At 36.5% G+C, this 15,336-nt stretch overlaps 1 protein-coding gene across 1 annotated transcript in view; it reads right to left on the bottom strand.

The window, feature by feature from the left end:
- Positions 1-4,799: 4,799 nt before the first annotated feature.
- The window catches only part of LOC110032926 (anthocyanin regulatory R-S protein-like), a 25,211-nt gene continuing 14,674 nt past the window's right edge, over positions 4,800-15,336 (bottom strand). The window contains exons 6-12 of the mRNA XM_020736720.1: positions 11,117-11,368; positions 9,006-9,102; positions 8,858-8,872; positions 8,381-8,437; positions 7,429-8,292; positions 5,635-6,075; positions 4,800-5,007 (exon numbers count right to left, since the gene is read on the bottom strand). Of these exons, the coding sequence (XP_020592379.1) occupies positions 4,924-5,007; positions 5,635-6,075; positions 7,429-8,292; positions 8,381-8,437; positions 8,858-8,872; positions 9,006-9,102; positions 11,117-11,368 (1,810 nt within the window). The 3' untranslated portion in view covers positions 4,800-4,923. The remainder of the gene's footprint in view (positions 5,008-5,634; positions 6,076-7,428; positions 8,293-8,380; positions 8,438-8,857; positions 8,873-9,005; positions 9,103-11,116; positions 11,369-15,336) is intronic.

Here is a 15,336-nt window from a genome sequence, read left to right as displayed (position 1 = left end):
GGCGACAGCGCACCGCCGCCGGAGCCAGGAAGGAAGCTGACCGATTATGGTTATTATTACGGCAGCGACAGCGCGGAGCCGGGGAGGAAGCTGACAGATTATGGTTATTATTAGGGCGGAGATGGGGCGCCGCCGCCGGAGCCGGAGAGGAGGCTGGAGGAGTATGGATATGGATATGAATATGGATATGGGAAGGCACAGCCTCCACTTTGAGTTTAGTTCTAAATGGAAATATTTATGGGGGAATAAATCTGGATTTATATAGGGTATAGCTGTAATTTAGTATTTATATTGCTTTTATATGTATTTTTTTTTTCCTTACAGCAAATATTATTTATGTTGGCAAAATATGGAATTTGATTTCATGGAATAAGTTTGAGAGGATGTGAGTTTGGTTGCTGAAATAATTCAGACTTATGTTCTTTCTTTTGCGTAGATTAAATCTCTTGTCTGTGTTGATTAACCTCTTCAGAAGAAACCCCTATTTACAGAGGAAGGGGGTAAAATATATAAAATGATATGTTTATCCTTATTTTAATGGGGCTATTACAAGATATTTCAAGTATTTAAAGGATATGCAGACCTTCGATTCAGTTGCCCTGTGTCTTGGTTAGTTGAAATCAATTAGTCTTGATTCGACAAGACTTGTTCGTCTAAATGTACTGAATCACGATTGTCGGTTGGCCCTTGATGGTTTTCTGATCGGCAAGATTTGACTTAATCCACTTGACTTTGTTGGTCGGCTATTTTAGTCCGGTTGCCGGCTATTTATCTTCGGACAAGAAACTCATGTGGACAGAACAAGGCTAGGTCTATCGGATAGAGGGTGAATCACTGAAATCAGATCGGTAGCTCAGTACTCCTCAATGAGAAGATCCTTTGGCTATGTGACCATGCTATGGCCAGTTCTTGACCCCGGATAAAGATTTCATGGGCGTACGTGAGATAGCGGGCGATATTGAATTCTTCCCCTAAGTTAGGTTATGACTACAGGAGATTGATGTCTCTGCTCGATTCGATAGAATTTAGTTTTTGGTTCAGAAAGACTCCACTTTAGGATGCTTGCATGGTCGCCTATGGATGTGGTTGTGAAAGCGATGGTGATCAATGAGATACTAAGAATGTAGCATTATTGTGAGGAGTCAAAGGGGTTTATGGAGGAGATGAGGATTGTCATGTTGAAGTTGCACACCACAGAGGAAGGGGAAGCCATTTGTTTCCATGGGAGCTGATGGTCAAAAAGGAGAGATTCCAGCTCCAACAGCTATGTTGATTCTTATAACTCCATAAAAAAAAAAAAAAAGGAAACTGGCTATGTTGATTCTTGAAGCCATAAAACTGGTAGGCTCGAGGTTTATTGATTTTGCTGTCAATAAATCTGATCTTTCAAGATTCATCTTTTATAATTTCGTCATTTCTATGCACTCTGTCGGATGCCATATTGCAGATGGGGTATAAAAGTAATCTTGGGGCCTAGCCAACATGCAATTGTAAGCATATATGTCCACTCTTATTCTAAATAAGTAAAGATAAAATTGTAAAGCTAATATTCACATATGTACAATAGTAGTTAGGTATAATAGCTATTGTTGGGTATAATAGCTATTGTTGGGTGGCAACAAACATGATTCTTGGCTATAATAGTAATAGTTGGCCAAAAAGGATGTAGTCGGTAGCTGCAATATCAAAATTTGTTCATATAGGTCCTAGTTGAAAGTTTTAATAGTAGCAGTAGGTCACACAGATAGTAGTTGAAAGCTATAATGATATTAGTTAGACACAAAAGTCATAGTCGGTGGCTGTAAGAACAACGATCATCTATTAATATCATAGTTAGAAACTACAACTGTAGTAACCGATCATAACGATCATAATTAGTGTCTAGACCTTTTCTCTCAGGAAGAATGGGGGTTTCAATTTTACACCAACGAATTATTCTATTTTTTTTTATACATCATAAGGAAAAGTAGAGGTGTTTGAAATAACTACCGTATTCTGGTTATGATGGTCGTATGCAGTAGTTGTCGGTGTTTGATGGCCAACGATAGTAGGTGATGACGATCGTTAGTATTCAACAATGGTATGCAACAACAGAGACTGAAAGCTATCATCAGGTTTTTCAATATGTTACAACTGTATTTGAGATATGATGTTTGCAAACAAGAATCGCCAGTGGTCGGAGCTCGCGGTAGTAGACGGCGATGACCGATCTTAGTCAACGGGTAGTTGTCAACGGTGGTTGGTGGTTGCTAAGGCTATAAGTTTTTGTTATGTCTTCAATACATTACAATCATATTTGAGATACAATTTTTATAAGAAAGGGTCACCAATGGCTTGAAGTTAGTTGTGATAAGCGGTGAAATCATGCGGTGGTCGACGGTGGCCGAAGGGCGATAGTTAGCAACTATAAAGGCCAAAATTATCGGTGGGTCTTCCGTCCAGAACGAGCTCTATATTTCCACTTCTTGTCCTCTCCCCTCTTCCAAGTGTAGAGAGGAAGTCTATTTACAGGCTTTTGGAGAGGGCCATTTTGGTCATTTGACCCGTAACTTCCTTAAACATTTGATCGGATGGTCCATACTGACCCCCTTAATCCTATTTTAATGAATTGAGTGCCATAATGACCTCCAAATTGAGTGATATTATGCTTGTTGTATTTCACTCTTCGAGACACTCGACTTAACTATACACATGTTAAATTTAGAGTTCATTTGATCATTAAATTGATGATTCAAAGTATCCTAATATGCTCTAACAGCTTAATATTATTTGGTTGGACCAAGATTGAAGTTTACATTATAAACGGACAAATGAACTTAAACATGGGCAGTTAGCTAAATAAACATCAATTAAGAAGTACAAGATAAATATATTTGTTATTTATAAACCATATATGCATTAATTGAATAATAACTTTAAGCATTATAAAAAAGTCAATTATTTTTTAATTCTAAAAAAAATGAAAAAAACGCATAGAGCCAGCAATTAAACCTGCCGAATCTGTCAGATTAACTGCTCCAAATTTCAGGACTCGCAAGAATGATAATCTTAATTATTATCAGAGATAATATTAATTAACTAATTAATTACAAATTTATAGCCAACAGTACTCCAAAATTGAAGATTTCTTCCAAATGGTAAATTTCTAATTATAACATTTATTATTAGAGTTTTTTTTTAAATACAAAAGATAAATTATAAACTTTATGATAATTTTCTATGCTGGTCAATATATTTATCATGAAAATAAGAAAATAAGACCGCAATAAGATAAAACAATTTCTAGTCTAAGCTAAGGGTGTAAACTAGCCGAACTCGTTTATATTTCGAGCTAAAAAAGTGTGTTCGTGTTTGACTCATTTGCTTAGCTAGCCGAACACGAGCTGTTCACGAACAAAGAGTTGTTTTGACAACCCTAATCACATAGCCATAAGATGTTAATGATTGGGGCAATATTTAAAACATCATATGAATCTAATTTAATAATTTTTATTCCATTTTCTTAATTAAAACTTTTAATTGATTATAAATCTTTGTAGCCCAGTAGTCAATTAAATTTTTTTAAAATGCTACTCATCAAATATATATATATATATATATATATATATATATAATTGATTAGTAGTATTTCGAGCTAAAACGAGCCGAACAGGAACGAACAAATATTTGTTCGTGTTGTTCGTGCTGTTCACGAACAAATGAGCCGTTTTGACAGCCCTAATCTCAACTAATACTGATTTAAATGTTATATTATAATATAATGAGACTTCTTGTCTCAATATTCATAGAAATTTATTTGTAATTCAGGTATTACAAAAAGATTCATGCATAGCACACAATTCTCATATATTTACATATCTCACAACTAAAGTTTCATCTTTATGGACATAGTGCTCAAAATTTTAATATTGCATAAAAAATAAGCATATATTTACATATCTTACTATGCTTTAGCACCACACCACAGCTAAAAAGCTACGCCAAACGAGATGTTAGGGTGTGTTTGGGGCAGTTTGTGTGTTTTAGGATAAGCAGCTTATCCTGAAACGCGGCCAGCAGGGTTCGACCCACGAGCTGCGTTTAGTGTAAAAATGGAACTGCATTTTCGGATGAGCGGGCAATACATGCGATCCAAATGGTACCATGCCGTTTTCAGAAACACTCATGCACTTATAAGCTGCCCCAAACGGGCCCTTACACTTATAAAAAATTAATGTCATAAACCTATACATGAAAAAAATATGTATTTCATTTAAAAAAAAGATAATGATGAAAATTTGAGAGGGTTTGCATGTAATGTTTAGGGTTTTAGATGTGAAAATGCATCAAGAATTGTATGGTAAAAAATCTAAGATTTATCAAGATTGTGAAAATCAAATCGAATATTGGACCGAAAGTAAAATGTTTAAAGTTTAATGAGTTAATTAGTTTTGAACCAAAGGTTGCATTTGATTACATAATTAATATTTAAATTATTTTAATATAATTTAAATAATAAAATAATGATATAACAACCTCACGTTTATCGATTCAATCCTGGTTCAATCAGACCAGTTAGGCGATTCAAACCCGGTTCAATCCTAATTTTACTCAAAAACTAATTCTGAGTTTGGACAGAACCGACTAAATGATCAGTTCTTGGTTGAATCGTTCAAACGGACAGATCCGATCTGACTTTTTAAATCACGAGTTTTATTACTGAAATAGGATTGGCTCTAAACAAAAATACTAAATTAAAAAAGACAATTCCTGAAATAAAACAAAAATAAAATAAAATAAAAATATTTTTTTTTCTTGTATACTCTCAAATTAATTTATTAGACCAAGAAACAAGACAAAGTAGTGAACAAATAATACAGAACCAAACAATGTTACCTGCTTAGAACATTGATATTACAAAATACACCATATTTTTTAGTGAACTTACAAATTTATCCCTCCTTTACCAAGAACTCGCTGGAGTGATCTCTTTATCATCCCCGGAGAAGTAACAGTTGTGCTCATAATCTGCATCATATATTCAAAAATTACATAATTACCATCATTAGCATCAAATATAAATAGAGAGCATTTTACATAAATAGCACACAATTCTAATGTATTTGCATATCTCATACCTAAACTTTCGTGCTATGCATGGCGCTCCGAGCTTCAACATCACATCAAAAATAGCACTATTACCACTTTTTAAAAGTGAAATACGTATTTGCATGCAAAGGTTTAAAGCACCAAAATGTTATGTAAATATGAAAATTTACGTGTGATTTATGTAAGAGAATGAGAATTGTGCGCTATGTATTTACAGCCATACGGCCAACCTAAACTTTTTACATCTACATCACCCTAATCTTTCATTTCACATAAAAAATAAAACTATCTTAACTTTTATAAATTGTTATTTAAAAAGAATGATAGGAGGCTATGATACATGCCCCCAGCCACCCTCATGTGCCTAACTATTCGATCCCACAGTGCAAGACAGATGCACTCAGGCGGGATCGAATCCGTGACCCCAGAAGACTTACGCTAGGCTACATTACCAATGAAAAAATTGAAGTTTAGGTGTTGGAGATGTAAATACATAGGAATTAAGAGATACGTCTGTAAATCTTCCTGAATGTAATTATTACAAACCTTGGCTCTCAATGCAATTACAGTAGTAGGATCAGGCGTGGATGACCGAACTGAGTGAGGATCTAAACGGAGGTTGCACAAGGCTTCAATGATGTCTAGAAGCAGGAAATCTCTCCATGGACAGTGAAGCTCTATGAGCACTTCTCTGTCGATCATGGTGACATTTATATCAAAAAGTCCATTATTTGATAAGATTAAGTTTAGCTGAGCATCTGAATCATCCATCTCACAAGCTTTTCTCTTATTTGAAGAAGACTTCTGGGAAATTATGAACTCATTGTTGCCATAATTGTCGGAGGTTCTCTCAGTGATATCTGGGTGCTTCCTTGGTTCTCTCATGTCGGTGTCCCTCTCCTCCCTGCAAAATTCCAGCTCTTCTACTCTTTTCTCGAGATCTTTAAGATACTCGATTGTGTCGGCAAGCACCGAGGCTTTGTCAACCTGATGAAATTCACAAGAATTTAGAAAGGTTGGCTTAAATATCAAAAGGGAAATTTACATACTATATTTACAAATAGAAGTATATGGAATTTTTCACATATAAACTTGAGCCTATCTGCCGAAGTGGCTAAACCAAGCCTACACATCGTAGTGGCTGAAATGAGTCCACTTGCTAAAGTGATTATATTAATTTTCCTCAAATGGACACTATAGCACATCTATACGATGGACGTTATTGAAGGAGGTCATCATGACTAGTAAGGATTCAAGTCAATCCATTATTAAAGGCGTTGTCTAACACTTGAGACTCAATCATTTCACCTAGGTACCAAGGATGGGTGTCGTACCGACAACAAGCGACACTCAAATTACAGCCTTTTCATCAAGACGCCAAAAAAGGCCGTCGTAAAGTACAAGATGTACTACAACGACTATTTTATTACCTTTCTCCATTGTATATAAAAGGGAAGGAAAAAGGAGAGAAAGGGGGTTCCATATCTCTTTCCAAAGCTGAATTCATCCATCATATCGGAGATAAAGAATTTAATACATTTCCAAAGGTTCCCTCTCAATACTCTCATCCATCTCTCTCTCATTCTTTTTGTACGACACAAAGTCTTTATCAACTTGTATGCACTCACGAACAAAGATTGAACACATACATACCGCCCAATTCCTATGTATCTACATATGTAACACCAAAACTTTACTCTTTACATTTATACTACCCAATATATCACAAAAAATACCATCATTTTAACTTTTAAAAAGTGAAACACACCTTTTCATGGATAAGGCAAATGGTGTGTATGTAAAAAGTGAAGTTATATGTGCTGGATGTGTAAATACATAGGAATTGAGTGGTATGTATATAAATCTTCCATATAAAAAGATCATATTATATTTCGGACAAGTAGAACAACTTATTACATATATAACAGATGCTGTACTTATTAAACAAACCAAGCCAAGATTCATCACTCATGTAAGACCAAATACATGATTGACTATAAATAGACATATGCTGTTAACTCTTTGATATGATGAATTGAAGAATTCTATAGCTTAAAGCTTATTCTGAATATCTCAGAAATTATTTTGTCACAACAAACTTAAGGAAAATTAGAGATCATTTTTATTGTTTGCTTTAATTGTGCTTTGTTTATCTTTTAATCTGAAATAAAATATATTTGGTATATGCTCAAAACACCTAAAAACCGCTTTAAGCATTTTAAAAAATAAGTTGATTTATTCTTAAAAAAAATAAGAACACATAATAAACACACTAAAATTTCTCCCTAATAAAGCTCCTCCTTTTACAGTAAAAATTATAAAACACAGATCTACACATACCTTGCTGATAGAAGGAACCAGTGATCTGAGGGTGACGAACTTTTCATTCAGCTTCTCCCTCCTCCTCCTCTCTGATAAAACATGATTAGAGTTAGCATCATCTGCTTCTGATTTAAAAGCTTTATTCCTGGGCACATTCTCTTCATGAGACTTCACCCACTCATCCCCATTAATCCAGTTCCTACCAAACAAAATCTTCTTCAACATTCTCTGCGGAAATCTTATAAATATTTTTGAACTTTTTGAACCTTCTTCCCAAACCCTAAAGCTTGAATCAATATGCCTATTCTGAAAAGGAAACCCAGGTGATGATCTTCCCTGTTCCAAGTCCCCCAATATGGCAGAAAGCGAGCTGAAATAATGAGATCCATCTTCCTCGATTCCCAACGAACCAAGTTTCGAATGATTATCCTCTCGGGAATGGTTAAAAACATAACCTTTCAGTCGCTCTCCCTTGGGAGAGCAAGGGATATTTTGAGGTGATACACATTCGCTTAAGTTCAGAGAACTATTCAGGCCGTTGTTAAACTCATCAGCCATTAAATGTCTTATGTGAACTTGTGATGGCTCATTAGGAATGTTAATGCCGATTATCTCCTTATAGTGGATTAGGTCGCTATTTATATCGGGAGCATATGAATCGACGGAGAACGGAAAGAGATGGGAATCATCCTCTATGATTAAAGCAGGATTCTCCGACATTATCGTGCCTTGAACTTCATGATTGGAGATCAAACAAACATCGTCTTCCTCCTCCTTTCGTTCTAATGGCGAACTGGACGTAGAATGCTCAGAGAAACCAGGGAGTTGTAACTCCCAGAAAGAACTGGTTATGTTGAGTAAGAAACCAGGTTCTTCCATTACCTTGAGAATACAAAGAGTTAAGAAAGATGGGAAAGGAAGGGGATGATAGTAGGGTAGATTTATCAAGCTACAGTGCAAAAGATTTTACCAGCTCAGTTGTTCCAAGCTCTAGGACACCATCCATGAAGGGAAGGCACACAACAGTCTGAAATTGAGAAGCATAAATGATAGGCAACATTGATTACAGTGATAAATGAGCAGACGTGAACTATTAGCACAAGAACATTTACATACATACCACCAAATGCCTATGTATTTAAATATCTAACTCTTAAAACTTCTGACAATTATATCACTCAAATCATTCATAACACATCAGAAATACCACCATTGAACTTTTAAAAAGTGAAATACACCCTTTCATATGTAGGGAAGGTGGCATGTATGTAAAAATTGAATGTTGAGAGTTAGATATGTAAATACATAAGAATTGAGTGGTATATATCTTATAATTATGATAAAAAGGAATTAATAGGCTAAAATTACTATGTAGCATAAAGGAAATTGCTTCTCATGATAAAAGGCCGAAAAAGAACCTAATTTATTGAAAGGAATCCAGCCATACCTGAATAGATGCACTCTGTAGCAACAAGAATTGAAATCCATTTTAGCAACCGATCCATACGAAATTCAAGAAAAAAATAATAATCAGCTTTTTTGGGACCATGATAAACCAAAGAAAGAGTGAGAGACACAAGAAACAAGGATCTAACCTTTGCTAAAAGTGAGCGACAAAAACAACTGTTCTCTGCAAAGTGTGCATTGTTCAACCAGATAGACTCATTAAGTTCATAAGCCTTACCTGGTAAGCTGGAAACCATTATATATGTTAATGATATATTTAATGAAGTAGATAACTGAAGATAATAACTTGGATATAATATTTACATATCTCACACCTAAACTTTCATATTTATATATATAGAACTTGGTGTTTTAAACCTGTGCATGAAAAGCTGCACTTCACTTTTATGTTAAAGATTTGTGTGCTATGCATGTAAATATGAAAGTTTAGGTGTGAGATATGTAAATACATAAGATGAGATATGTGTGAGATATGTAAATACATAAGAATTGTGTGCTATGAATGTAAATGCCCCTTTTTTCCCTGAAAACATCATCCCATCATCCTTCAAAGCAATTACCATATAATCACTTGATTATTGGAACACATCTAGCTATTTGATCAAAATATCATGTCAACATCATCAATATCATTAGTCTATCCAAATTATTTGGGGTTGATTTATGAATCCTCGTTTGTCCTTAGTTCATACAAAATAAGGTATCAAACATAATCTTTACATATCATTTTTGAAAAATTATATATATGACCTCATGTCTATCACATCTCCTTCCTGAACTTTCAAAACAGAATTCATCAACCCATAAAAACTATCAATATAGACTCTGCTTCATTTGATGAAAATGCTACAATCAACAGCAAATAAAAGTTTCAACTCATAGGACGTCCACATATTACAAATACATGACCAAGAGTAGATCAGCCACTACCCAAAACTTCATTAAAATTTGGCTCAACATACCCAATGACAAACCATAAGCGCACATAATTTGTGCCTTAAACCAATATCTATAAGTTCCTTGAATGTACCATAGAGACCATTTCACTGCCTTCGAATGCAAATATAACTACTCAAAACACTAAAAATAATAAAAAAACAATATCTGATTTAGAACAAATCATAGCATATATCAAAGGTCCAATGACACTAGCATGAGGAATAATTGTCAGATTTTAAATGTCTTCATCCGATTTCAGATAGCTTTAGCTGACTCCCAAAAGATAAACTAACTGCTTTCGAATCTATAATGAAAAATCTCTTTAAAACCTTTTAAAGATAACTTTTTATGACAAGAAAAGTTCCTTTTCTCCAAGTCTTCATATGAACTTTTCCTTTCTTTTAAACCTTTTCTCCAAGTTTTCTTATGAACTTTTGTATTTCAGATTTGTCTTTTCAGGCTAACAACATATCATCCATAAAAATCAATAAGTACATCGGATTTTCAAATTTGAAACCTTTGTACCACTGACAAGAAGACTGTTTTAACTCAGAAATAGATATTTTTTAAAGGCAAACCTACTCCTCCATATTTGGAACAATAAAATCTTATGATTGATCTCTCAAAATTCTCTCTTCTAGCTCACCATGCAAGGACATTATTTCAAAATCAAGCTGTTATACTTCCCAAAAGAAAAAAATTTATTAGACTCATCAATATCCATATTTTGTTGTATGCTTTACCACAAGAAATAAGATATCAATGTAGTTCACACCTTATTTCTAAGTGCAATCCCTAGCTGCTAATCTAACTTTAGACATCGATACTACTCAAATATTTCATATCACATCAAAAGCATTACTATTTCAACTTTAAAAAAGTAAACGGAATCTTACAAACATAGCACCCAATTCTTATAAATTTACATATCTCGCACCCAAACTTTCATTTTTACTTCCTAAGCACCTTTACCCATGTATGAAAAGGTGGATTACAAAAATCCACCTTTTCATACATAGAGAGCTGTAAAAATTAGAGTTTGCGTGTCAGATATATAAATGCATAAGAACTGGGTGCTATGTATGTAAATTCCTAAAAGTAAAATACACTTTTCATACACAGGTAAGGTGCTCTTCATTTAAAAATCAAAGTCTATGAGTTGGGTATGTAAGAACAAAAGAATTGATTGGTATATTTGTAAATATTCCAAATATAAAATGATACACAACGTAAAAAAATAAAAACAAATAAAATATACATAAAATAAGCAGCTGCCTCAATGATGTGGAAGAAAGCGTACTCTTGGCCGAAATTGAAGGTGAAGGACATGCAGACCAAATAGTACCATTCTTTATCTGTCAAATCTTCAGGAGATAATGAAGCACTAGGCCTAGTTTGCTGATTGCAATCACCATTACAAAGAGACTCATATAGCTCTCTCAATTGTTCGGTCCGCTGCAGACCCATTTCGTCCACTCTACATTCAGTTTGTTGAGTCGTCTTTCGAGTCTTTATGTCACCATTATAGTATCCATCATTCCACTCTAATGACCTGGGAACCACAAAAAATGGGAAATTTACATACCTAGCACACATTTCTTATGTATGCACATATCTAGCTCCCAACTACACTTTCATACTTACATAGAACTTTGGTATCTCAAAGCTATGCATTAGAAAATGTATTTTACATTTAAAAAGTGGTAATAGTGTCATTTTTTATATGATATTATAAATTTGAGTGTTGTGTGTTAATATGAAAGTTTAGGTGTAAGAAATGTAAATACATTAGAGTTTTGTGCTATGTATGTAAATGAGCCTAAAATAATATATAATGGAAACCACATAGTAGGCTGCAGAACAAACATCAGAAGGTAAAAGACAACAATTAGAGAGAGAGAGAGAGAGAGAGAAGAAAAAGATCATTTAATCAAACCATGTAATCATTTTCAGCACAAAGTGCTGTTGAAGAACTCTTTATTTCTAACATATTTCTCCGATTCTTAAAAAAAAAAAAGAAAAAAAGAGTTGATAAATAGCAAAACTTTTGACAAAATCTGCAAAAGTATGACTAAAACTGTTACACCCGTAACAGGCAGAAAGGGACCGGTCCCGCCAGGATCAATCAAACGCCACCCAATCGGCCCGCTCTTTCAAAAGGCAGGCTGGTCCTCACAATTGAAGAGGCCGAGCAGCCTCTTGCCACAGCAGAAGAGGAAGGGGAGTAGGTGGGGTCCACTAAGGCCCTAATCACATACTCAAGGAGAAGGAATTGAGGGTGATTAACAGGATAGGGAAAGTTTGTAAGAAAAATTTTCAGATGTTATGAGGGGATTCTATTAAAGGGAGAAACCTAGAGTTTGACTTTTTTATGCATTATTTTGTGGTTGTTGTGTTATTCTTCTTTTGGTGTTGTTCCTCGCGACGTCAAGGGTGTTGGAGAGCAGATCTACCTCTCGAAAGTAATCATCTTTGCATCTTGCTTGTTTTTTCCATTGATTATTGTAAGAAAAACCCTTATTTGTGTTTTTCCACCAATTTATTGTGATTTTGTTGTGGTTTGTTCGCTGATTTTGGTACCAAAGTGTATCAAATTGGTATCAGAGCCTAGACCTTGGTGGGATGATGGCAAAGAAAGTTGATGTGCTAGAGAAAGAGGTGGAGCAAATTCGATTCGGAAAGACAGAAATGTTTGGTACCATAGAGGACGAATTTTTTTTCTATTGAAAGTCAAATGAATAATAGATTTGAAGGCATAGAGAAAATGTGGGAGAAGATGAAAATGCTCATGAAGATGCAATCCAAGGTCATGTTGACTGCTCCAACTGCAAACTCTAATCAAGGTATGATCAGGGAATCCTTAGTCAGGTCAAAGGGGAAGGAGATCAAGCGAGAAGAAAACGAAGAAGGCATCATCTATGTACAACATCCCCTAGGACTCCGAGAGGAGGGGGAGTGGAGACTGCTGATGGTGGGGCATGAGCCGAAAATTAGAAAAGGAATTACGTAAGGGGCACGGAAGAGTACTGTTAACCTCGCTTTCGGTCAAGGTGTAGTTTTCCCCTCCTTAGTAGCCTAGGATCTAGCCGTAGGAGCTTTCTGTCGACTACTCCTAGAAAACTAGTGAAGAAGTCCTCCCCGTTAGCAATTCTGGACTTTTCTTCGCTCGACTTGATGTTCCATGTAGTAGTCTTGATCTCTATTGCTTAGCAGGTAAGACTACTCCGAAAGAACTCAGGGAGCATTCCCCTTGGGATTGACTCTGCTCGTTGATTTGGCGCCGCTGCGCTCTTCGCTGTCCTGTTTAATCAAATTCAAGCCGAAATCTTGATAGTATTTGGACCGCGACGCGTTTTTAACTCGATCGACGACGAGCTTGCCTGGACGACTCCGGATGACGAAACGGACTGCGCCGACGCGTCCGGGACGGCGATTTTGCTTAGAAGAGACATTTGTTTCGTTGCGAGAGCATTTCTGGAGAAGGAGATGTGTTTAAGTATTATTTATAATAATAAATAATATTTTATTATTATAAATAAAACTTATAAACCTACCCTAATTTCATTTCCCCTCTCCCGTTTTCTGCCTCTCGCTCGTGCGTCCGTCCCTCTCGCGTCTCTGCTCTTCCCCCCCGTTTCCCGTCCCCCGCTCGTGCGTTCGTCCCTCTCGTGACCCCACGAACTCGAGCCGTTGGAACGAAGGTTCCCGCGCTCCCCTCTCTCGCAGTCACCCATTCCTCCTCATCATTTGCTAGCTCCTCGAGCCGCAAACGGTATGGCGCGCCTCTGCGCTCGATCGCTGCGGGATTTTTTCAATCATTCGTCTTCTTCTTCCCTTAGCGTATATCAGAGCTCCTCTGTGAAGCTTCAAGAGGCCGAAAAATCATTTTCTGGGGAGGACATTTCTCTATTACTCTTCCCTACTCACTCTCTTAACTTTTTTTTTTTTGAACTCTCCTAGTTGTTGGAGAAAGGCGCTGGCTAGGGAATACTTTTCTGCAACTCCTTTTGTGATTCTACTTTAAGGAGGTACTTCCCTCTCCCCCTGTGCGTTGCCTGTGTTCAGCCCTGCTCTTTACCGAGCCCCTGCGCTTTATTTGTGTTTGTCCCTGTTCTCTGCTGAGCCTTGTTAGCATGCTAGAATAGGAAGATTACTATTTGCCTCATTCCTAAACATGTTCTAACTTATTCTTTATACATTTGTTATGTGGGAATGGCATTTAAAAGCTTGAGGGTGTGTATTTCCTTCTCCCTCCCTTTCTCGGTGCTTTACTGGCTCTCGGTTATGGCCTTGTCGAGCCTCTGATGATGATCTTGTGGTGTGGTGCTAGAAGTTATATTTGGTTAAGCAATGTGGCATACTATTAGTCCTTTCTTTTACTTTGCTTATCTAAAGTGTTGAAGTTATGGCATGTTTCCAATCTCCCAAGGCATACTTATATTGGAAGTAATTAAGAGGATGGTTTTGAAATAATTTGGCCCTTCTTATGAGCATGTTAGTATATATATTATGAAGCTTTCATCCACTTTCACTCAAAGCATGTGGTAGTTCTATTTTGAGATGTCTTAAAGGCATGAGAATATTGCTCTAACTTTTATTATGGCTTAGTATTGGAGGTCTCAATTGCAGCTTAGTTTTCGACCCTCACTTGGCTCGGGTTTTGGCCTATATTGGCTCGGTTTTGATCTTCTACTTTTTTTTGGAAGCTTGGTTGGCTTTGCCTTTGTGCCGAGCCTTGGTTTTGCCTATGGTGGCTCGGGTTTTGAGCTTTTGTTGGCTTTAACTTTAGATTGGGAGTCGGGTTTTTGCCTTAGAGTGATTGGAAGTTGATTTATGAGGAAGCTAGATTCTTAATCTCTGTTGGAGTTTTACTTTAGCCCTTATTCGAGAGTTGGATTGACCTTAGTTGGAGGCTCGGGTTTGCTTCGTTTCGCCCCTGCCCGCCCCTGCCCGAGAGGCAGATGTGGGTTTCGGCTTTCACTGACCTTAGCTCCTACCCGTAGAACCTATTGGAGTTTGTTGAATTTAAGTGTGTCATTTCAAAGAGATTGAGGGTATTTTACACTCTCTTGTGTATGTCAAAGTTCTTGTGGAATGAATTTGAGTTGCTTTAGTCATGGACTTTGTCTTGTGCCTTGGACTTAGCCTAGGTCGTGAGCCTTCCCTTTCCCTTTGCCTCGTGTCTTGGCTTTGGTCTTGGCTGTGAGCCTTGCTTACAATGCTTTGGAGTTGGTTTGGACTGCCCTGTTTGTCGTGGCCATGAGTACTTCCCTTCTTTAAGTCCTAACCGTGGGTCTCTCTCTTTTATATTGGCCTTGTTTTTCCTTGGTCGTGAGTCATCTGTAGGAGTTTATTCGGGTATGGAGCTAGACGATGTTGATATTAGCTTTTACCCGTGAATTTACCCGTCTTTACCTCACTTGGGCCGAGGATCTTGGTAGCTATCTTCCTTTCTCTACTGATACAGGCCGTGGGTCTTACACCTCAGTTCATTTAAAAACACCTCAGTGCATTGGAAAA

Source organism: Phalaenopsis equestris, unplaced genomic scaffold, assembly GCF_001263595.1.
Source record: "Phalaenopsis equestris unplaced genomic scaffold, ASM126359v1 Scaffold001058, whole genome shotgun sequence".
In the NCBI taxonomy this organism is placed as follows: domain Eukaryota; kingdom Viridiplantae; phylum Streptophyta; class Magnoliopsida; order Asparagales; family Orchidaceae; genus Phalaenopsis; species Phalaenopsis equestris.
This window is presented reverse-complemented; position numbering and strand designations above follow the sequence as displayed.